A 22,922-nucleotide genomic window follows, 5' to 3' on the forward strand; every position below is an offset into this window, starting at 1 on the left:
TCCAGTTGTTTAAAAATGGATAAATAAATAACATACAACTGAAAAACATGCAAATGTAAAACAAAATTACGTATACAATCATATGCTTACACATAGTAATTAAATATGAAGGGATAGATCAGAGGATTTTTAAAATATTTGATCTTTTTGGAAGATGGACAATGATAACATGGTGAATTATGTATAATTCAAAGTCCTCAAGGGGAAAAGGAAAAACCTGAAAATGTTTGGGCAGATGGTCTGAGAGAGGAAATCGAGAGGAAGGGCCTAACATCAGTCAGGAAGCGTGAGAATGCTTGAAACACAGCGGGACGCCGTGCTTGCTGTTGATGTCCTATTTGTTCAAATAATATATATATATATATATCATATATATATATATATATATATATATATATATAATATTAATATATGAATATTATATATATATATATGCGGTTTATATAATATATATATATATATATATATATATATATATATATATATATATATATATATATATATATATATATATATATATATATATATATATACAGTATATATGACCATTTTTTTTTTACATATGCACAAAATTTAACACCTTCCAATATTAGTCCACAAATAACCAGTCGATATCAAACTCACGATACCTTGGGAATAACAAATCCAAAGTGATGACTGAATGAAAAAAAAAATCCACTGTCAACCCATGTTATACTAGAAAGGCACGGGTTTGAATCCTGGTCAGGGAAAGCACGCTTTACGTGTTACCTTTGGGTGTGAGTTTTCACATAGTATAATAAATTCGATACTAATGGATATATGTGGTTCAATGGCCCGAGTAAAATAAAAATGGCAGTGTCAATGTTACATTCAAGCTTCGTTTGCTTAATCGTGGATAAACCATCTTTGGGAAAAACTTGTGCAGTGTTAGTCACTTCACGGACTAGCAAAGTAGGCCCATCAACAATGGATTGAAACCCACTCTGCACAAGCAGCACATTTGCATCTTCTTATAGACATTTTTTTCATGCTTCCTGGATATCAACGCTCTTCCTTTCCACTGTATTTTCAACTACATATATCAAGTACATTCTGGGTTTTCCTGCTCCTCAACACTTTCGAACTAAACACTTTCACAAATATATTGTCCTTCAGTCTTTCCACATGACTGGGTCATTTCAAAAAGTGTTTGTTCCAAATTCCTTTAACCTTTGATTCTTGTTCCACATACTGTGCAGACACTCCTCAGTAGCTTATATTTTTATGTTTCATTGGAATTCAACATTCACGTTTCCCTTGTCAAAGAGATTAGCCACCAAATAGATGATGTCAAAAAAAGGAAAAGGTACCCAAATGTGGGCTGAAGTTTACATCGAGAACTTTAGTATAAATGGTAGTCAATATTACCACTGATACTTCAGTTCTCTTCCTATACATCTGCCCACGTTGGTACCTGTTATACATGATCTATTTCATGGTTAACCTCTTCTCTTATCCTGCCATTAACTGCTGCATCCACTCTCAGACACCACTGCCGCTCCTCAATCATCCATAATAACATTCACTGTACCGTGTTTCTGGTGTCCATTTACCCTCATTACCCTTGCTCACACTTACTTTCAACTTTCTCCATCAACCCAGTCACTCAAGATCTTTATAGTTTCTTGTCAACATCGCTAATAAGCACTGTGGCATCAGCACATTTGTCATTTTACAAGAAATTTACAGCCCATTTTATTATCCTAAAACTTTGCACTTGCATTTGAAGTCCTGTCTCCTACTTCTTATATTACTTCCCCAAAGACATAAACTCATAACACACCCTTTTCTCAAATATGTACTCTCGTAAACTAAACCAGCTACATATCCTGTTATGCACTTTACTTCTATCATGAGAAACTATTTTATATACCATACATCCTCAAAATACTGCTTCCTAAGTTTTTTCTAGGTCCCAATATGCCACACACAACTTTTGTCCTTTTCTTTCAAATGTCTTACCAAACTCTTGACCCACACATCCTCTTCCATGGCTGAACCCTCGAAGAGTCTTCCATATCAGTTCCTCAGTCTTTTGTCCTACTTTCTTGATCTGTTCCACCATACACATTCACTGGTATGTTAAATACTGTTACAACCCTAAAAATCTTACAGACTCCTGTCACCTTTATCCCTTTCTTTCGAATATTTCTCTCACCAGTCACAGCTTACAAACCCTAGTCTGCTCCTCAATCTCACTTTCACCACTATGCCACAGCATCTCACTTGTAATCCCATCAGCTGATGCCTTTCCATTCTTTAACCTTTACCGCCTTTACTTTAAAAGAGATGGTATTCATACTGTTTTCATGTCTTATTTCAAGGTTGGTTTTTGACAATATTGGTAAAAAGTCAGTATTTTTCTCACTGAATTTCAATATCTTTTCCATCAAGCGCCTCACATCCTCCGCCTCCGTTATGGCTTTGTCATTTTAGACCTATGAAACATATTCTGTAACCAGTTACGACTTTGCATCACCGGGAAAAATGAAAATGATTGTGCACAATTAAACCACTCGCACATACTACAAGCCTTCTGCTGTGAAAAATGCTACTTCTGGCAAGACAAGCAAAAAAAAAAATGAAAGTATCTGCACAGGGAGGAATAGGAAAGCTGCAAACTATGCCTAACATCCTCTTCCAAGTGTGCTGAAGTGTGGGATAAATATACCAATTACTCATGACGGCCTCAAGGCAGAAGTGCATACACTACTCTCAACAACACTCATAATACACGACATTACCCAGTTTATCCCAGTGAACAAGGGCAGTGACATACTAAGAATAAAAATTCTTTTACCAGTTACAAAATGAGATGAAAATTGCCACAATCCAAGGCATTCACTCACAAAGGGATCAAAAGGACCTTACCTGAATGATTCCAAAAATCATTCCCAAAAAGCTACAAAGGTGGGGGTACTTGCTTAAATCCTATAAAAGGAGAGAGACCCTTGTTAGTACCATTCACAATGTACACACTTTCAAAAATTAATATGTAAAAGCAGGAGTAAACGTTAAGGAGAAGTTACCAGAAAAAACTCACATGTGAGGGAATGGGGAGTGGTAAGAGGCCTTAGGCTGGCTGGAAAGGGTGCATTCTTTTTAGGATCAAACTGATATGACTTGGATGAGTTCTACAACAAATAAGGCTTTGCATGAGTAGAACATTGTGATGAAAAACAGAAAAATTACATACGAGGTGAAAAACAGGGTCCATAGGCCAGACATTTTGACTAACTGGAGTTTCAATCACTAGGGTTCACTCATGTCAAGAAGCTATATGATGAGAAAGGGTGGGAAGCAGTCAAGTCAGGGTAGCAAGTATGAAAGTCGCATGAAGAATACCAATGGGAACACCAAGAAAGGGAATACAGATATTCAATGATCAGGACAAGGTCAGTGTTTAGGTAGAAACTACAAAGGTGAGTATGAGAATCCACTATACAATCCTATTTGGGAAAAACTCACTGTAAATGTGAAGATTATGATAATAACAACAGGTAACTACACACAAACCAATCATTAAAAAATTTTATTAAAATATATGTACAATTATAATACTTATTACCTAGAAATAGATGATAAACTGCTCATAATTTTGGTTATGTTAATCCTCTTCATCTCCAATCTGACTGTCTTCAATCTGCTTAGCTGCAGGCAAATAAACTTTAAAGGAGAAATCAGTCTTTGAGAAGGAGCCCTGTAAATCGAAACTGATTTTAATGCTTGATAAAACAATCACGAAGGATCAGCCAAATATTACTCTTCAGCAAAATATGCTGGCAGTTATTTACACCTCACGTTAATGGTCTAGTTAAAACTCCTCAATAATATTAATGATACTGCAATCTCAACTTGGCTTCACCTTAGTTCCTAGATTATTATCCTTCATTTCAATTAATGATTCTACATAAAAAGCTTACATCTCAAACAATCAAAAAAGAAATGCTCAAAAGCCTAACTGGTATAAATAATAAGTTTTATTCAAAATAAAACAAATATAAATACTCACAGGGTTAGTCACAATTGTGTGATTGTATGTTGTTGTGAAGGCATCTCCTTTATCAGCAGTAATTATAAGGTCAGGGCTAGGATGAAGTGACAGGCAATGATCCATCCCCCAGTAGACAGGTAGTACATGTAACGGCAGAGCAGACAGATGTCCTTGGCAAACAAGTGTCTTAGCAAACTGAAATGTACAAATAACTTTTCATCACAGTTCCCAACAGGACATTGAAATATGGTATCAATGGCATCAACCATCATTACCACAGAAGCACAAACCATGACTAAAACCTTTAAACCTTACAGGAAGGGTACGTAAGGAATTATATACCCTGTAGAGTGTGCCTTTGCAGAGTCCCTTCAATTCCAAGACAGAAACTTTTGGGCAATCTGTATGTCTGGCAATACAATTCTGTGATCTTAAGCTACTTTATAATAAGAGGTGTGCACATATATGTATATATTTATGTATTTGATTACCTTCAGCACACAGCAACATTTTACAGTAAAATATAAAACCACACAAGAGAAATAAAACAAACTGAACATTCATACAGAGCACTTTTGCAGTCCAAATGTCCCCAGAGACGTATTCTCATGCCTTGTTGACAGAAGCAGAATTGCTAAAAGAGGCTGTTCACCAGATCATCAGTGTGTAGTAACTATCCATTTAATGGTTTTGCAAAGGCTGATTGTAACACAGAGAGTGAGGGAGGGGATGGGACAGGAGATGAAAACTACATACAGTATCAATGTTGGTTGTACAAAAAAAAAAAAAAAAAAAAAAAAAAAAAAAAAAAAAAAAAATTATCACAACTCAAATCACATATAAGTGATAGTCAAGATGCTGCAAGTCCCATACTTAGCACAGATCTGATGGAAGGTTCACAAAAGGCCTTGGTAAGTTGTCAGAAGACTAAAGAAGGTCCCATTTCAGTGGTTGGATCATTCTACAAGGTCCCTAATAACATCTAAAAAAATCTGTAATACAGCAGAATTACAACACAATTAATACAATACCAATAGATACAATGAAAGTGACTCAATTACACAGTGATATGAAAAAGGGCAAATTCAATTTGTATAAATTAATACATCAGTATACTTACAAAAAGATTGGAAAGACCCAACCTACAAGCAATCACTGATTAGTAATGCAATCCAGAGAAAAACAGGAAAAAAGTAAAAAGCCTTAGTAGTTTTTAAGATCAGGGCAGACAGAAAAAGTGCAGACACACAAATAGCCATCTCAATAGTTTTCTTTTACAGAAAACTAAATTTGAGCTTGATTGTATGAACACAAGCAAAAGCAGAGTATAAATAAGGTGCATTTATCCAAGCACCAAAGCACACACAGGTAATGAGGAGGATATAGTTACAATCTACCCAAGTGTCCTGGGATATCTGGACCACGGATGAGGGCTTTATGTGACTGATGGGTTTGTCATGAAACAAAGGATAAAAAAGACATCTGAATCAAGATAAAATAATATGCAAAAAAGGAAACTGAAAAAATGAAAGTAGCACAAAGTTGTCAATCTAAACCACAACAATGAACTTAAAACATACACTAAACAAATATTACAAAACATACAAAAATGGAAGAAAAAGGGGCAACACAAATATACTTACATGTGCTGGAATGTCATCTGAATTACTTGGAAAGTAAACACAGTTCCTACACATCTTGGCAACAATATCCTCGCGAAAAATTACTATTTCTTGGGTGCAATACAGAAATCGGCACGGATTACAAACAAAACTTGAATTTGGAACTTTTTTTCGTATTTCTTCTGTCACATACTTTGGCAGTGGAGGCCTGTGGAAAAAAAAAGTCTATTACAGATACGTTGAATGCATACACTATTTTCAACAGAATTGTATTCATGGTTGTACAGTACAGTATAGTACATCAACAGAATTGTTTTCATGGTTGTACAGTATAGTACATAAACACAGGACGAGTAATTACCTTGGAAATATGTTACTTGGACCTGGATCACCCGGTCCAGGAACAAAAATAAATCTGGAATGTTCGACTAGAGGCGGAAACTCCTTAATTAGGTCACCCAGTGCAGAAAAGGCTTGCCTCATATCAGCTGCCTGTAAAGAGAAAGTCACATGAATAATTACAGAACTTTTTGAAAGATAAAAATACAATAGCTATGCCAAATCAAGAAATATTGTATTCTAAACCTTTTACACTTTTGACCCAATAAGTTCAGAGCACTAATAATCAGTGCATGATGGTGGCATGCACATTCAATTATGCTCTTCAATTCCAAGGGGCATTAATATCCTACTCAAATTTATGACTATGTAAACAGTCAATAATCCCACGTTTTCTACACACCTTAAGCTCAAAACTGTTTATGGTTGTCTACCACCTCCACCAATTTATTTCCTGGGGAGGGGGAAGGGGACTATGGTAAACATTTACAATGTGTCTTACATGGAACACCCTACATAGTGCTAATGGCATTTTGCAGTACCCAGCAGCCCTTATCTACTTTACTTTCTGCCTGCAACTTTTTCGTTCATTTCCTTTTGGTTTTTTCCTACCTTGGTATGCAATTCCTGTAACTGCTTTCACCTCTAATATTACAATAAATCCTTTAATAGAACAACACACCTGCTAATATCCGGTGTCATATCATATTCATAGTAACAGCTAATCTCTGATGAATGCAAACCACTACAAGAATTAAGCAGAATACAGAATGCCATAATATAAAACTTTTTACTATTGCATGGATAGCAGGAATAAAGATGCCTGTTTTCCACACGACTAAATGAAAGGTGCGGCGGCCTGTCTGGTAACGTGGTCATCTAAGCAGATGAGGGAGTCTCTAATTTAGCTCAACATATTTCCTGAAATAAGTCATTTGAGAAAACAGCAAAGTCACTGCAGAGTCACTCTCTAGAGAGAGAGAGAGAGAGAGAGAGAGAGAGAGAGAGAGAGAGAGCAGATAATTTTTAGAGGCAGAGATAGCAAACTCAGTTATGTGATCTCTCCATGACAACTCTGAAGCAATCTGAATATCGTAAGTTCTGATAAAGAATTAAGGTTGGATTCCATAACCAATAAAAGAACAAATGAGTGGATAGGGATATTGAGAATAACATTAAAAATGAATCCTGAAGGGGTGGAATCTCACTAAAGTAAGGACTTCCATTTAAAAAATCTCAGAATCTAAGATAATAGACAAAAGCACAAAAATCTTGTTTAAGTGCATGCGAAAAAGGATGTATAAAAAAATGTTTTTCTACAAACCCACCAATTACAAACAGTCTCATTCTTTGCAAACAACAAAACCTCACAATTTTTCAAGTAACTTCAAAATCAAGTAGTATGTAATAAAACTTCTACCTGATGTTCTTAGTTTAGGCTACTTATCATTATAATTCTCCAACATTGACGATTTACTACTGAGGAAGGACACTGAAATAACTTCTAGTAATAAAAAACAGAGCAATACTTTTGCTCTTGAAAAACCGAAAGCAACACTTACCTGTTGAGAACTGTGACAAACTGACAAAAAATTGCCACATAATATGAAAGCTGTTGGTGGAAACTGTGCATACCCGCTAAACAAAACCCTCAGCTTCTCTAATACCTGCAAATGAAATTCAACCATATCAAAGCCAAGAAAGGTTTTAAGGTCATACTGCCCAAATTTCCTACTCAGAAACAACTGAAGATTAAGCATATAAAGGGACTAAATTAAACTTGATCATTGCATGCATTATTAAGTGGATTACGATAACACAGTTTCACATCTCGTTGAAAAATTTCTTCCGAAAAACATGGAATTTTCTTCTAATGAAAAGACTGGCAAAATAAATTACACACTGTCTGTCTAACTTCATGTTCTATCTTAAAATACCTAAATAAAACCTGAAATGCTGTACCTTGATTTTATCCAACCACACATCAGAAAGCAAGACCATCATGGCATCTTTACTGTCACGTTCCGCCTGCTGAAGTTTCAGATTATTCTTTGCACAAGTGTCTCCTGGCCCACCAAAATAATTGATGTTACCTAAATATGCTCTGTATCAAGAAAAGGACAGCAATATTAGTTTCAAACTGCTGTTTTTGTTGTTATTCCTATTTTGCATATATTCTCGCTGAATAATACACACAGGCGCAGACAAGCTAAAGGAATTGCTGACTGAATTAAAAAAATCTTGAGTCTGAAGCCAGGTTATTATAGTAGGGCACATTACCAAACGTGGTCCAATTTACATCAAGTTGTACAAATGAAAATACAAAAAGGAAGTTAATTATTAACTTAACTGTTTCAAACACATAGAAGGGTGCGCGCAGCAATATAAGAGAACATCAAAGTACAGAGAAAAACATAAAACAAAAACATCTTATAATTTCTACACGGCAACGTTTATATGTAAAATCATAAATCAATTTCAAAGTAAATGAAAAAGACGTGGAATTAATAATTTCAAAATGTTCTGAAAAGTATGAAAACAAGCACTGAAAAGTTATCTAGCATACCGTTATGTAAGTTAAGAAATATAACAAAAACATTTTATAAGAAAATAGAAAGGATTTACCAAGGAAAAGGAAACACCAAAAGTATTAGACATAAAGAAACATGAATAACTTTAACAAAAGAACACTGTGCATCAAGTACCCTTACACATAACAGGGAAAGCAGTCCAGGGAGTAATAAAGTATACAGACCTGGATTAAGGACTTAGTAGTGGATTAAACTTAAGAGTACAGTACTTGACCTCCTCATCACATACATTCACCCCACCTTGTCAGCTCTTAATTAGCAGATACAGAAATCAAGTAAGGTGAAAGGCAGGATAATGATGGACTTCACATGTACAAAAAAGAAGTGCACATAACTATACAAAAGTTCTTTTCTCCTCCGTCATTATTTTACAGTAGTTTAGCATGAGTACTCAGTCACACTGCTACTCTTACTGGCCCCATCTGAAGACTTCATTCTTACATTAAAATTGAAAATAAAATAAGGTACAGTACACTCGAAAAAGTTTGATAGTGAAGTGAAAAGGAACTAAACAATAAATGAAAACTACAGGGAGGAAAGCAATACAGTTTGGGGCAAAGGGCTGCTGCAAGGAACCTCAAGTACCATCTACGGTGCAAAGCTCATGGCAAATTGCAAGACCTCCATCAACAGGGCTCCTTTTAATACTCTTAAGGCTGGAGTGGCAGTAGAAGACGTAAATGTCTAAATCATATGCAGTACAACTATCACTAATTACAAATACAGTAAACCCCCGTATTCGCGTTCTCATGATTCGCGGACTCATGCATTTGCGGGTTTCTCTGTGGAACATATCTAACCATTATTCACGGAAAATTCGCCCATTCGCAGTATTTTTCACTGATAAATATTCACTAATTATTGTATTTTCTTATAATTTTCATGAATAACTGCACTTTTTGTGATAAAACCATTAAAATACTCAGGTATATGCATTTTTACAGGGTTTTTCTATGTTTAAACTATCAAAATGGGCAGTTCTAAGTGTTTTTAGAGGGGTTTTAAGTATTCACGGATTTTAGCTGTTTGCGGGGGGGGGACGCATCCCCCACAAATACGGGGGGTTCACTGTATCACTAATCACAGAAAAGGAAGCAGTGGAGTTGGTGTCCCGATAAAAACTTGCATACATTGAAGAAATTCTTTCAATTTCTTGAAAAAACATAAAACAAACAAAAGCCTAACCTTGTGGTATTTGCTTCTTCAGGAGGAGGTAGACCAACAGCTGTAGCAAACAGAACCCCATCCTCATACCACCCCTCAACCAGTATGAAACAATTGTAAGTAAACAAACCTGGGGAAAAATTCATTCTTAACAGGGGACAGCAATCTACTTCAAATCTGAAGTGCTTTATTATGAGAAAATTACATATTTAAAAATAATTTCCAATTCTCACAAACCCAAAACTCTTTATCTGACTTATGCTTCCTGCCAGACGAGGAGGTTCAGCTAAAAACTTTAACATACAAGGACAATCAAAGAACGCCACTAAGACTATGACTGATATCTATGTACTAAACTTTAAAATGAGGCCAGGGTATAGTAAGTGATGATCATGCATTCACACATCTGAAGGCCTTGTCAATCAAGTACTCCTGAGAAGATAAATACAGTACCATTACATGCACACAATGAATAGCAATCTGATAAATTCCCCATAACTGCTGCTAAATTCTCCCCTTTGGTATAACTGATATAGCCTAGTAAGAGCAATGTTCTAATTCTCATTTCCAATCTGAGAACTTTTCTATACGGTACATATGGACAACAAAGGGCTCAGATATCTTGAGCTACATTGTTACCCAATGTATCTAGGGGGATTTTTAATGCATACAATGTATCGTTCTTCAGTTGAGGAAATACATCATCATTTATCCTACCCTGGCATCTCTAAAATTTAGCACAAAGATGGCAGTCATAGTCTTATTGTACTGGCCTTGTTGGGTCTATAATACATAGTGCAGTGGCTTTATTAGGTATTTACTACCCAAGATGTGAATAGCCTATCCTATGTATAAATCACTCAATTTTGCGATCAGATTCCAATAAAGCAAGTACATATTAGGTGGGTTCACATTACTATAAAGCATATTGGAAATAAACAAAATCAGATACTGTATAATCTACATGACAACTTACCATTGTGAAATCTTGTTTTGGATAAGTCCAGAGGAACAAATCCAGTATCGTCTTCCAGGTGATGACGGCCTTCAACTAACTGAGTTAAAAGCCCTAACACCACAACACTGTTCTGGCGTGAACTGGAACCTAAAAGAAACTCTACCTGAAAAACAGTGCATGAAAATATAACTTGAAAGTCACAAAAATATGAATAGTACCACTAAATCTGTATATTAAAACCCTGCCAACTGCAGAAAAACAGAAATTACAATTTACTACTTACAAAATTACAAAAGAAATAAATGAATAACAGAAAAACACAGCATATTTAACAGTAAACTTGGATGTGAGAACCATCATTAATTCTGACTAATGCTATTTTATTTTACAGGATACAATATAAATGGAATGTTTTACAGTCTCGCTCCAGTGGCAAGGAATTACCTGCTCTTTATTTATCATTTTTATCTAAAATCTGCAGTGACACAATATAACACTCGTGTGAAAAATGTACACACATTTTACATTATGAACTCCTCACTGGATATACTGTAAACTTAAATTTTAAAAAGTAAAAACATCTAAGAGAACTTACAAGTCACAACATGTATAATAGGTTATTTGCTGTTTGATACCTATTTCAAGTTCTTTTCCAGTTTTTTTTTTTATTTCTTTTTACCAATATTTTACTTGAATTATCTCTTAGGTACAAAGCTAGATCTCTCACATGTGTGCTGTAAAAAAAGTACAAAAATATCATTTGGTCCAAATTTGGTAGTTTTCTCTTATGTATCACTTTCTCATCAATTTTTATTCTTTATTTTCCTTGTTGTTTCTACCAAGCCTGGGTTTGATTTCCCATACTATCTGACCATTCAGGCTAGAGAGAGGACGCACCAAGCTTACCTGGAATTCCATTCTGCTGCCATAACAGCAGCAATGAATCACAGCAAAACTAAACTTCATAAAGCCAGGAACTAACTTGTAAAGTGGACATACATAGTATAGTCTGACTATCTCCTTTAAATGGTTCCTTTTCCGCTGGGAAGAATGACTTTTTATGATTTGCTTACCTTTACCAAGCTAATTCTTGATCTATCCTCACGGACAATATCAACCGCAGGCCGTCGAAATAGTTCATGGTTACAAGCTCGCTGATATACAGTTGTATACCTATAAGAAATAAAAAAGACAGATGTCAAAGTTTATAGGAAACCCTAAAAAAATAACTCAATTAAACAAGATAGTGATTTATGTAGATAAATGAATAATCCAATATAAGTAATTACCAAAGTTATTTCAACAAAAATTCAATACAGTTTCAAAAACTGAGAACCTCCAAAAATACAGTCTGCACAATACAGCTTTGAATGTTGTACTTCATATGTTCAAAAATAAGTATGTGTTTTTATTAAATTCCATTTACCATTTTTGCCAAAGAAATGAATGCTTCAATAGTAATTGTTTATGACACACATTAATAGAATGTGATTAACAGAATGGTATTCTATAAAGCATACCTGTCACATATACAAGCATACTGCTGGTTCATACAAACATGAAAGACTTAGTTATAAAAGTGAGAGTAAAAATACTTAATGAATTCTTGCTTTCTGTGCTGTTTCACATTAATATTTAAAAAAAAAATGAGTTAATTCCCAGACTTGAAATATTAAAAATACCAGTTTGTATTCCACAAATTACAGTACCATAATTACCACCTCCAACGTTAATAATTTTAACATCTCTGGAAATGAGATGAATCCAAATATACATACAATAAGATCAAAGTTAATATCAAAACCTCATCCAACATTACAGTACTTCAAACTTTTCTTGGAGTTATCATATAATTAGTGATTGTTTGATTAATTTAAAGGCAAAAATTTTCATTTCAATCGCCAGATCTTTATACAGGAATTAGCTGACCCATTACTTCAATATTTGGAGTGTTTGCCCTTCATCTAGAGGAATTAATGATGGACTGTCTATTCAGTCTCCCTACCTTCATCTCTTCTCTAGATCTTCTCTTAATTGCCCCAAGAAGTCTGCCTTACATAATTATCTGCTATTTTGGCCACTTCTACCAAGTTCAGCTGATATTCAGAGAGTCACTCTTCTTAGGCACAAATATAATGTCTTGTACAATTACTTCATCAAAGATAGAAATGACTGCACAACTGTATATCATAAGCTGGAGCTGGAAGTGCCCTCAAGATCAGGCAAAAAGAAAACAAGTAAACTACCTGTCTCTGAAGAGTGCAGCCTTGTCAGGAGCTCCACCATGCAGGTCTTTCACACCTAATGAGGACAACATAAACTTCTTTCTCTCCACATTGTAAACCAGTCTTGGAATTTCAAACGTATCAATTATTTGTAGAAGAATGGCATCATCATCGTTTTCTGAGACACTTACTTCCTGGAAAGATAAAAAAAAAAAAAAATAAGTTGATGATGCCTTTTACACTCTTCTGTAAAGCATGGACGACATCTATTTAATTCTAAGAGTAATGTAACTGACCTGTTCATGAGATGAGCTTAAACTCTTTTCTGGGTAATTGTAAAATAGGGGGAGACGTGATCATTTTCAAAGAAACACTGAAGGGAAGCAGAAAAAAAGTGTATTGGGAAAGACTATCTTTAACAACTACATCTTTCATAGCATACAGTACATAATTCTGATATTAAAACTTGACTGTTGCAGGATGGTGGTTAAATTTTACTACAACAAGTTAGTTAGTGTTTAGTAAATAGAATCCAAAACGGAAGGCAATCTCTTTCAGCAGTATCTCTTCATATCCTTCCTAGCAATCTGTCATGTGGTGCACACAACTGAATCCATATCTGTTATCTACATTTTTCTGACAACTTTTGAAGTACATACTCTCCTTGCAACTAAGGTCTGTGCACTGGACTGGCAAATAGGTCGTCTCATGTAACATGGAAAAAAAAAAGTCATACAGGAATCCAGCAAATGTACAAGACAGAAATGAGAGGAGAGAACTCCATAATGAGACAACTAATGCCAAAGCCTTGATCCTTTACATCTTGCCTGGGTGGAGAGAGGGGTTGAGCACTGATCAGATGTTGACGCATTTTCCATCTCTATGCACTGACCTACACCCTGCCTTTGCTTCTAAGTAACTTTCAAACATTTATACTGGTGTTGCTTTCTTAGTATTCTAATCCCTCTTTCCATTTGACCCTTAAAAGATACTCACCCCATTTTAATCTTGAAAGTTAATAAAGAGAGTGGTCTAGGTCTACCCTGCTACTTATTGCTGGTAATTTCCTAAAAAATGAAACTGTAATGTTATGAACATACCCTGACGTGTACAGTATAGGAGAAATGAAACCAATTAACTCCAACTTTAAAAACATACAGTACTATACCTGAGCAGCTTTGTAGATGTAGTCCTTTGAAATCAGTGTACTGTTGATTGGCAATTTCTGCACAGCCTCTATGACTTTTTCAATCCATTCCTCATGGTCATCTTTGGGTAATGGTTCGAGGAGTTCACAAAGATATTTCGCTCCATCGCTAGAAAAAAATACATTGAAAATATAGCAAGCAAACAAACAACTACAATACAAGCAGTCCCCAGTTACTGGCAATCCGGTTTTACAGTTCGTGTCTAGCGACGAGGGTAACTGGATTTTCGGTGCCAATATGCGGCGATCTCCGCTTATCGGCACCGATCCCCAGTTATCCGCGCTGATAAGCACCATTATTAGAGATTTTCGGTTATCGTTATGCCGTCGGGAACGGAACCCCGCCGATAACCAGGGGCTGCCTGTACATCATCATCATCAAAACTACAATACATAAGGCACTAACTAATTCTTTGTGGCACTAAACACTGCACAAATCAATTCTGTTACAAAGCTACTACTTCCAAGTATCGTAGTGATACATCATTAAAAATAAAATGCTATTTCAGTAACTTTACAACCGATTTTAGTGTCATCAGGTAAATGAGCACACTTTATTCTTCAATTCACTTTTGTCAATCAGAAGGGGGAGACCTTCAGCTAAGTTAGGTGCATTATTTTAATGCTATAATATAACTAAACTGTCTCTAGATCCTGCAACATCTAAAAGAATACAATATTTCAAACAATTTTTGTTTCATAAATACTATAAAAACCATTCATTTTACAAATGAATTTATGCTCAAACTAACAAGATACTGTACAGACGGTCAAAAAAATATATTAGCATACTATACAATATTCTCTTGAGCCTCAACAAGCTGAAATCATACAATTCCAAATACATAGTGGCAAAGAAAAAGCAGCACTCTTAGAAGGTAAAAAGGGTGGACTGGGGCTACTGTTTACAATTCATATGCAGCTGGTGCAAACCTATTCTGAAAAGTCTTTTGTCCTTCAACAACTGCATGCAACAGAATAAAAGTTTTATAACAAAAAAGTTTACATACATTAGGCTATACAGAATGTCTTATGAAAAAGATGTTTATGTTAGATATGCCACAGCTAAATGCATACGGTGCTTATAAGAAAAGAGCGGGGAGATGGAGATCACATATTTTATTGTTTCTCTTAAACTGCACTGCAAGAAACCGATTTACCTATTCCAAGCACATCAAGGAAAGACCTAATACAACTGTAAAACCTTGTGAGTTACATGGACAACAATTTCCCCCTAAATTACTGTCTCCCCCTCAGTACCATGAAAGACCTATCAAGAAATGTGCTCGAAGCAAAAAAGCTAAATAAAAATAAGGGAACCTCACACTTTGGCTTTGAATTGTGTTTTGCCTTCTTTAAGATTTGCATATAAAAAATTAGGCAAACCCATATCTATATTAGTTCATTTTGTATGGAATCATTAATAAAATAGGTTAGATTACGATGTATCCCTGTAGCCTAAGACTACCAGTAGATTGTACCTTAGTGGCAGTGGCGTAGCTGACATTCAATCAGGGGGTGGGGCCTAAGAAAATTACACAAAACTAACGTACCAATTCTGTAATTAGTAAAATATGCTATTCTCGAATGTATATATCCATGTAAATGAAGGAAAATAATAGTATTATTAATTAGTAAAACTGTATTCGAAATTAGTTTAATTTTCAATTAATTTTCAGCTCTTACTATATGCAAATGTATCCAACACTGTAAGGATTGAAGTTTAGCTACAAAGGGAATTTCAACTGGGGGGGCCAAGCATCTGACTAGGGGGGACCGGGTACCCCCTGGCACGCCCATAGCGACTCCACTGCTTAGCGGCAAGATGTTCAGCTGAGAACTATCTGGGGAAAAGATATTTGAATGCTGTTATGGAAAGAAAATATAAAAAATACTGACGGAATTCCTCAGGTGGACCCAAGTGGAAGTTCTGACTGAGGACGACATTGACGTTTTGACTAGAGTACTGGACACTGCCTAGCCTATTTCACACAAATTTCTGGTAAAAAAAAACAAACTGCTGCTGTGTTAACTGCGTAGGGCAAGTTTGGGATGAAGGAACAGTTTAAATCAGTATATATATATATTATGCATTTCCAGCCTCAACCTCACTTGAAACCTCTTGATTATCATGGCTGGACTCGTACTGTAAATTACACAGCAGAGCATTATAAATTTATGCAAATATGCCTAGCCACTAGCCTATCTTTGCAGTTTCGTGACAGGTCCGGTAAAATTAGGCAAGCCAACTCCTAAAACTGACCAAAATCTAAATGGAACGGGTGATTAAACGGGTCTTAAAACTCGAAACTTGGCCCTAGACTACTAACTAACGCAACCATATCCTGTTATAGGCTACCAAAAATAAGTCAAATATTCGCATTACGGTTTTATTAACTATATTTTAACGGGTAGACGGTCTATAAAATTAAATATAATGACTAGCCTGTTTATTTTTATAAAATGCTCAGAATAATGACCGTACTGTACACTAAATAGTAAACAGTGGCAAACTTTGGACAGCTGACTAAGCTCCTCTTATTACTTATTACCGCGAAATGACACAAGACGACAAACGTTTAAATCCTAAACTATATATCCTTACCTCCGGATGGCTAATCCGTGCATCTTAAATAAGTTTATGACTTGATTTTTAAGCGCGGCCATCACGCCTTCTCGATTATCAATGATCCTCGATGGCGCCAAAACTTCAGTCTTCAGTCACTGTTTACGGTCAGCTGTCAAATGAAGTATTTCTTAAACCTTCATTATTCATGTATGTTAATACCTCTAAATGTTGTAAATAATTTAATATTTTTAAGTGATTATCATATGGGTACTGCATATGTCATATTTTTTATTTTTTAGAAACTTAAAACCGGAGGGGGGGGCGAAAACGAAAATGCTTTGACCATTTATTAGGAGTATTTTTAAAATGTCATAAATACCATTTTAATAACAGCATCGCGGTTGTAATTAACCCAACAGACCCACGCAATGCAAAGCTAAGCCGCTAAATAATTCTAACTAAAGGAATACAATAATCGGCACATGTAAGGGATAACGAGCTACAACTCTCGCAAACAATGTCCTATACGACCAAAAACAACCTTCTGCGCATCGGCTTTGCGCAGGACTTATGGTCTCTTGTCTCTTCTTCTTCTTTATTCACAGGCCGTCACGACATTGTTTCAGAACGATGACGTCCAGAACCTGGAATCAATTCTGGGGTTCCCGTTTCGTCAAGGCCCCTTTGCAGAATGGAGTTGGCCGATACGTTCAGCAGCTGCAGAGAATTACGCTCAAGTTCTGCAAGACTCACGGGAACAGCAGAGGAATGAGGTATGCACTTCGGCTTGGCGTACGGTAATGCGATCGTCGGCTTGTGTAATGGGATGATTTTATCAGAAAGCTTGTCAAGTTTAATTTTCAAAACGGTGATTGATTTAAAAAAAAAAAACGATGTTCAGATTAAATTTGTAATTCTTCAGATATAAGCGCCGCGGTGGTGAACGTTAAAACAAACAAAAGACAGTAGATTTTCCAGATTATCTCATGTACTGCAGTAGGCAGTTTACACCCTTTTCTTTATTCTTCTTCTTCTTCGTTTCTTTATTATCCGTTGAAAAAAATAAATTATTAATACAGTAATGGATGTCTCGTGAGAAGCTATACCAGCAAATTTACGCCAGCACTCTCTAAGCTAGGCTAGGCTACATGTGGACCATTCTGAACATGACGACCACATGAAATCTGAATCCCCGAATTGCAGTTTTTTTTTAAATGTTAAGATGGAACACCAGTTGCTTTGACAAAGTTCTATGTTGGCAGTTTATTGGCCTTTGCTGACCTGGTCTGCATGTTGTGGCCAAGGCGCATTTTTTAACCTAACCTTAGGCTAGGGTTGGGTATGCAATGCGGGCAACACAAAATTCATTCATTGAAATTTATTTGCTGTAATTTTTCCACGTTCCTCAAGCTGCATTTCACAAGTCGGCTTTCATACCATTGGAATCCTATTTTTCCCAGATCATATGAGTTTTACTGGATTTTACAGATTTTACCTGTGAAACGATTGCTAAAGTAGGGAAGTGCTATTTGAAATATTCACCGTGGCTTAATCATTATAGGGAGTGATAGGGAGCATTGAATGACAACTGGCCACCGATTTCAAAAAAAAAAAAATAAACATAAGTCAAAATTGTATCAAAACATATAATTTTTTTTTTTTTTATTCAGCAGAGAATGAAATCCTTGCTATTTGCCAAATTTCTGTGCTGACCTGTTGTTTTCTAATTGTGCCTCAAGTAATGGCCATCTTAAGAACTGTGGGAGAGCAGTGCTGTGTGTCACTGTTCATGTCAACTTTGTACCTAGAAAATGTTATGTTTCACGGGAAAATTTTTTGATTAGCAAATTGGCATCAATTGACCAAGTTAATTACTTTTCGGGTAGGTTTTGGCATCTTTTATTCTATGTAATTTATCATCTGGATTTATTTTTAATAAGCTCTAGGCCAGGTCCTTCTTTTAAGGAATTGTCAGTTACCTATGTTGCACATACTACACAACTGCAATAATCACCGAGTAATCCTTATTGAAAAGGCCACTAGGTGAATTCATTATTGTTGCAAAGAAATTGAAGTACAGTTGGGAGAAAGGCAATGGGAAACGAGTTAAACTCGTCAGCATCTTTTATTCTACACAATTTTTCATTTAGAGTGATTGTGTTGTTAATGAGCTGTAGGCGCGTCCCGTTGACATACAAATATCCCGAGTGCTGTTTTATCATGCAATACACTTTATCTGAGATTCATACTAATGTACAATATTTATGCACAAGTATACTGCAAAGCTGTAAGTATTCAGTGTATCTTCACTAATGTATTTAATACTCTTTTACAGGGAGTATATAGAGAAAGAACTAATACACTTTGCCAGAGAAAACCCTGGAGTTGTCGTATATGTCAAACCTCGAAGACACAGAGCACCATGTCTTAAGGCTGAGTATTGTAAGTAACATATTAGTGATTAACCAAACAAAAACTTCTTTCAGTTTTCTTCTGAAGATGGAAAGAGAAACCCACAAGATTCTTGTGTATAACTTGTTTACTGGTAAATATTTACATATTACTTTGATCTCGAGTACTTTCAGGTCCTAACTGTGACCCTTTTTCAAGAGATGAGGTAGTCAGGCTGGTTCAAGGCCCAGCAATCTTCTCCTTGAACCAGCCTGACTACCTCATCTCTTGAAAAAGGGTCACAGTTAGGACCTGAAAGTACTCGAGGTCAAAGTAATAGGTAAATATTGACCAGTAAACAAGTTATACACAAGAATCTTGTGGGTTTCTCTTTCCATATTAGTGATTGCTAATATAAAAAGTTCTTATTTCCATTAAAAAGCTAATTATGCTGGGTTTGTTGGTCTGTTAACAGGATTATGCAAAAAGTTATGTTGACTTTTACAGATATTGTTGACAAAGGTGGGCCATGGGACTTGCATTGAGTGATTAGATCTTGGGTTGTATAGGACTGTAGATTTTAGGGAGACAGGATCTTCTGGGGCTGGATTGTTCAGCTTGAGAAACTTGCAAAGAAAATATGCCTGGAAGTTATTTCTCTTCTTTACATGAAAGTTGTGTACTGTATTTACAAGAGCAAAAATGACCTCTTAACCTCTTGATTTCCTAAAACATTGTGGATACACTCATCACCTTGGGCCTTGAACCAAAATCCATTGATAGGATTTGAACCAATGTATGATTAAGTTGAGGTGCCTAGGTTCGAATGGGATGCTTCTCCCAGTTTTAGTTAACATCACTGTTACCAAGTCATATTTTATACAAAAGTTTATTATTTTATTACCATATTCCTTTAGAACTAGGTTATGTCAGAAGTTTATCCACAGTATGTTGTTACATCTTTCAGAAAATTTGTTTGATAATACATTAATCTTTTGGGGTTACATATTTTGTTAAGTAACAGTTGAGTGTGATAAGATGAAGAGTCCATGAAGTGAAGCCTGTCCATGAAATATGTTGTTCTTGCATTAATAAAGGTTTTTTTGCATTTCAATAATATTGGAATGATCAAAATGATTTCTTTTGGAGATGCTAAGGGTATTGTATTATTTTGATGCAGTGAATGGAGGAGAGGATTATATATCAACACACCAGCTGCCCTGCGAAGATATTGTCCGTTGGATGGCCTACTTGAAAGGGAGGTCTGGATACCCAACAGAACGATTGCGTAAATTACAGCATACGGATCATCCATCCATCCAGGGACCCTGGACTCCTTGGATTCATCGAGACCAACAAATTAACATAGCCAATTACCCAAATGTAAGCAATGATGCATGATTTTGTGTTTTTTGTGGAGGTTTCTCTTTTCTTTAATTTTCATTCCTGCCTTGTTTATCAGTAGTTCTGGTGCCAAGGAAGGCAGTATCTTTACCATTAAAAAAGTCTGGTTCTACATGCAAGGTAACACAGGTAGCTTGGGTTTTTAGAGACCATTCCAGCACAAGTTAAACATCCTTTGTGGTGTCCCTCTGATCCTAATTTGTATTGCTTTATTACTGTTGTCCTACCTAGCTGTCTAACTTCAGCTGCACCATCCTTCCGTTTTCATACAAGTCTGGATATGTAACCTGGTGATCATATTAGATTACTAATACTGCAATAATAGATTACCTTCTTTTTCAGTAATGACTCTGAGTTGTAAGGCAGTCCAATATTCCTTGGGTTTTCATGAATAATGCAGATTGTATTTATGCTTCCTGCCAATATTGAAATGTTTCAGTATACAGCAATAAAATAAGGATTACCATTGAAATGAGACAAAGCTCATGTTACCATTCATTTTTATGAAGACTGAACTTTAAGGATACTTTTGACATGTTTTAAAAATGTAAAATGTTTCCTCAAATTTTTTGCAAGCAATTTCATAAACATTGAAAACTCAAAATTTTTCTCCATTTTTACACAAATAAAATACCTGTGTTGATCAGGAACTATGATTTGTGAAATAGAACATTAAGCTTGTAAGACTTTGTCTTCATATAAAAGTCAGTAGTATTTTGTAAATTATCTGGGGATTCTTAATAAGTTAAGCGCTGAATGTCCTCACGGGTCACAGCACTTGGCTTTTGGCCTAACCTCTATATTCTATTCTATAAATAAGATCTATTAAACAAATTGTTTACACAGAATTTGTCAACAAACTTTATATATGTACTTTGCTTACTGGGCTTTTGTCAACACCAATTTTTTAAGTTTACTAATTTTTTTATTATATAAAATTATCCATCTTGTTTCATTTCCTGTATAGTACTGTATGCCACCTGAAAAGGTATCCTATAATAACACTTCTCATTTGCATAAATTGTTGTAAATAACGGAGAAACTGTTTTTATTATTTTCAGGAGGAATTATCCCAGGCACCAGTCACTGAGAAAAGTGCTACTGAAATTCTTAGAGAACTGTTCGAGAGACAAAAGCTGGTGGAAAGTGAGGAAGGTCCTGTTGAAACAAAAGAAGCTCTAGAGAAAAGCTCTTCAAATTGAGTTGAAAATCTGAGTATTTACAGATAATGTTTTGTACAGTTGAAGCTTTTGTAGTACTTTTTATTTGTAATGTAATGCATTACTGTAAATATTTTGTATTTAAATAAAACCATAAAATACCAAGTTTTTTGCTTCTGTAACCATGAGGTACTGAATAATGTTCTAGTAAATTTGCATTTCCAGTATTTCTGACCATACAGTATTTACTTCTCCAAAAACTTTTGGTTAAAGCAAACTTGTACCTTTGTTTAGTTTAGGCCTAAAGGAAAAAGAAGAAAAGAAAGGAGATAGAAAAAGTGGGGCCTATCACTGAAGGAAGCAGTAGACATAAAAACTAAGAAATTAGAGGATTGCCATGTCTCCAGTCAGTGTGGGATGGCAAGGTTGGCTGAAGTGAAGTCTTTCTTGCAAAATAATAGCTATAAAACAAGACTGCAGAGCCACCTTACAGCAGAAAGAAATATGTAAACATTGACACATGGTCATGGTTGCTGCAGAGAAAAACTGCATTCCATTGAAATCTGTTGAGGAATACAGTAAAATTCCTGCAAAACAATTAAACCAAGAGTAAAACTATAAAGTTTTAAATATTTCAAGGATAATATCTCACAATCGATATGATTTACAATTTGGAGATATTTTGAACAGAGGGACAGATAGATGATTATGACATGTATGAATTGAGGTTATCCCCGTTTTTCATGCAATTACATTACCAGTTTTTGAAGAAACCGTGCTCAAGGACTCGCTATGCCGTTTGATTCCTGGGCAGATTATAGTAATGTTCAACTCCAGCAATTGTCATTAATGAAACGCATTTCTCTCCATTTTATTATGTTTCAATACTCATTTTGTTGTCAGAGGTATTCTCACATGACTACAGTTATGCATGAAAGGTTATTGGTTGCTGGCACAAACACAAGAGAGTTCAGATATCTTTACTACTAAAAGAAACTTCGTTGCAAAGGGTCCATTTGAAGGCCTAGTGGGTATTGACCTTCAATGTGATTTTTAATCTGATTGGTCACCGACGGGAAGATTTTCTGGTCTTTTATCCTCGAAACGTTTCGTTTCATACACCAGTGGCCTATTTCGTCTTTGTTAATCCAAAGAGATAGCTTTTTTTTTGTGTCAGTGAGCTTTATTCACCAATGCCACCAATTAGCTTTCGCTTGAACTATTTTATGCTTATAAGGGTTAGGCACTGGTCTTTTTAAAAGGAATGCTTCCCTATA

General features: G+C 35.5%; 2 protein-coding genes across 4 annotated transcripts in view; one reads left to right on the plus strand and one right to left on the minus strand.

The window, feature by feature from the left end:
* Nucleotides 1–3,538: 3,538 nt before the first annotated feature.
* The window catches only part of DNApol-epsilon58 (DNA polymerase epsilon subunit 2), a 78,745-nt gene continuing 59,361 nt past the window's right edge, over nucleotides 3,539–22,922 (minus strand). For 2 of the 3 annotated variants that reach the window (XM_067091196.1, XM_067091197.1), the window contains exons 2-12: nucleotides 14,083–14,230; nucleotides 12,936–13,108; nucleotides 11,763–11,862; nucleotides 10,708–10,852; nucleotides 9,753–9,861; nucleotides 7,939–8,080; nucleotides 7,539–7,643; nucleotides 5,999–6,129; nucleotides 5,659–5,845; nucleotides 4,034–4,210; nucleotides 3,539–3,721 (exon numbers count right to left, since the gene is read on the minus strand). In XM_067091196.1, the coding sequence (XP_066947297.1) occupies nucleotides 3,629–3,721; nucleotides 4,034–4,210; nucleotides 5,659–5,845; nucleotides 5,999–6,129; nucleotides 7,539–7,643; nucleotides 7,939–8,080; nucleotides 9,753–9,861; nucleotides 10,708–10,852; nucleotides 11,763–11,862; nucleotides 12,936–13,108; nucleotides 14,083–14,230 (1,510 nt within the window). In that variant the 3' untranslated portion in view covers nucleotides 3,539–3,628. Of the gene's footprint in view, nucleotides 3,722–4,033; nucleotides 4,211–5,658; nucleotides 5,846–5,998; nucleotides 6,130–7,538; nucleotides 7,644–7,938; nucleotides 8,081–9,752; nucleotides 9,862–10,707; nucleotides 10,853–11,762; nucleotides 11,863–12,935; nucleotides 13,109–14,082; nucleotides 14,231–16,726; nucleotides 17,158–22,922 lie in introns of those variants that run through there. The other variant, XM_067091195.1, reaches the window with a different exon arrangement.
* Nucleotides 17,267–21,810, plus strand: mRpL43 (mitochondrial ribosomal protein L43). The gene is made up of 4 exons (XM_067091198.1): nucleotides 17,267–17,463; nucleotides 19,026–19,132; nucleotides 20,262–20,464; nucleotides 21,547–21,810. Exons 1-4 carry the CDS (start codon nucleotides 17,321–17,323, stop codon nucleotides 21,685–21,687), a joined length of 594 nt encoding a protein of 197 aa, XP_066947299.1. The 5' UTR covers nucleotides 17,267–17,320; the 3' UTR covers nucleotides 21,688–21,810.

Source organism: Macrobrachium rosenbergii, chromosome 48, assembly GCF_040412425.1.
Source record: "Macrobrachium rosenbergii isolate ZJJX-2024 chromosome 48, ASM4041242v1, whole genome shotgun sequence".
In the NCBI taxonomy this organism is placed as follows: domain Eukaryota; kingdom Metazoa; phylum Arthropoda; class Malacostraca; order Decapoda; family Palaemonidae; genus Macrobrachium; species Macrobrachium rosenbergii.

What these genes read in the sequence shown, in the direction of transcription:
- mRpL43 (XM_067091198.1), top strand. Translation starts at nt 17,321, where the DNA reads ATGACGTCCAGAACCTGGAATCAATTCTGGGGTTCCCGTTTCGTCAAG. An exon ending in GGGAACAGCAGAGGAATGAG is followed by an intron (nt 17,464 to 19,025) that starts GTATGCACTTCG and finishes ACTCTTTTACAG; the next exon opens with GGAGTATATAGAGAAAGAAC. An exon ending in ATGTCTTAAGGCTGAGTATT is followed by an intron (nt 19,133 to 20,261) that starts GTAAGTAACATA and finishes ATTTTGATGCAG; the next exon opens with TGAATGGAGGAGAGGATTAT.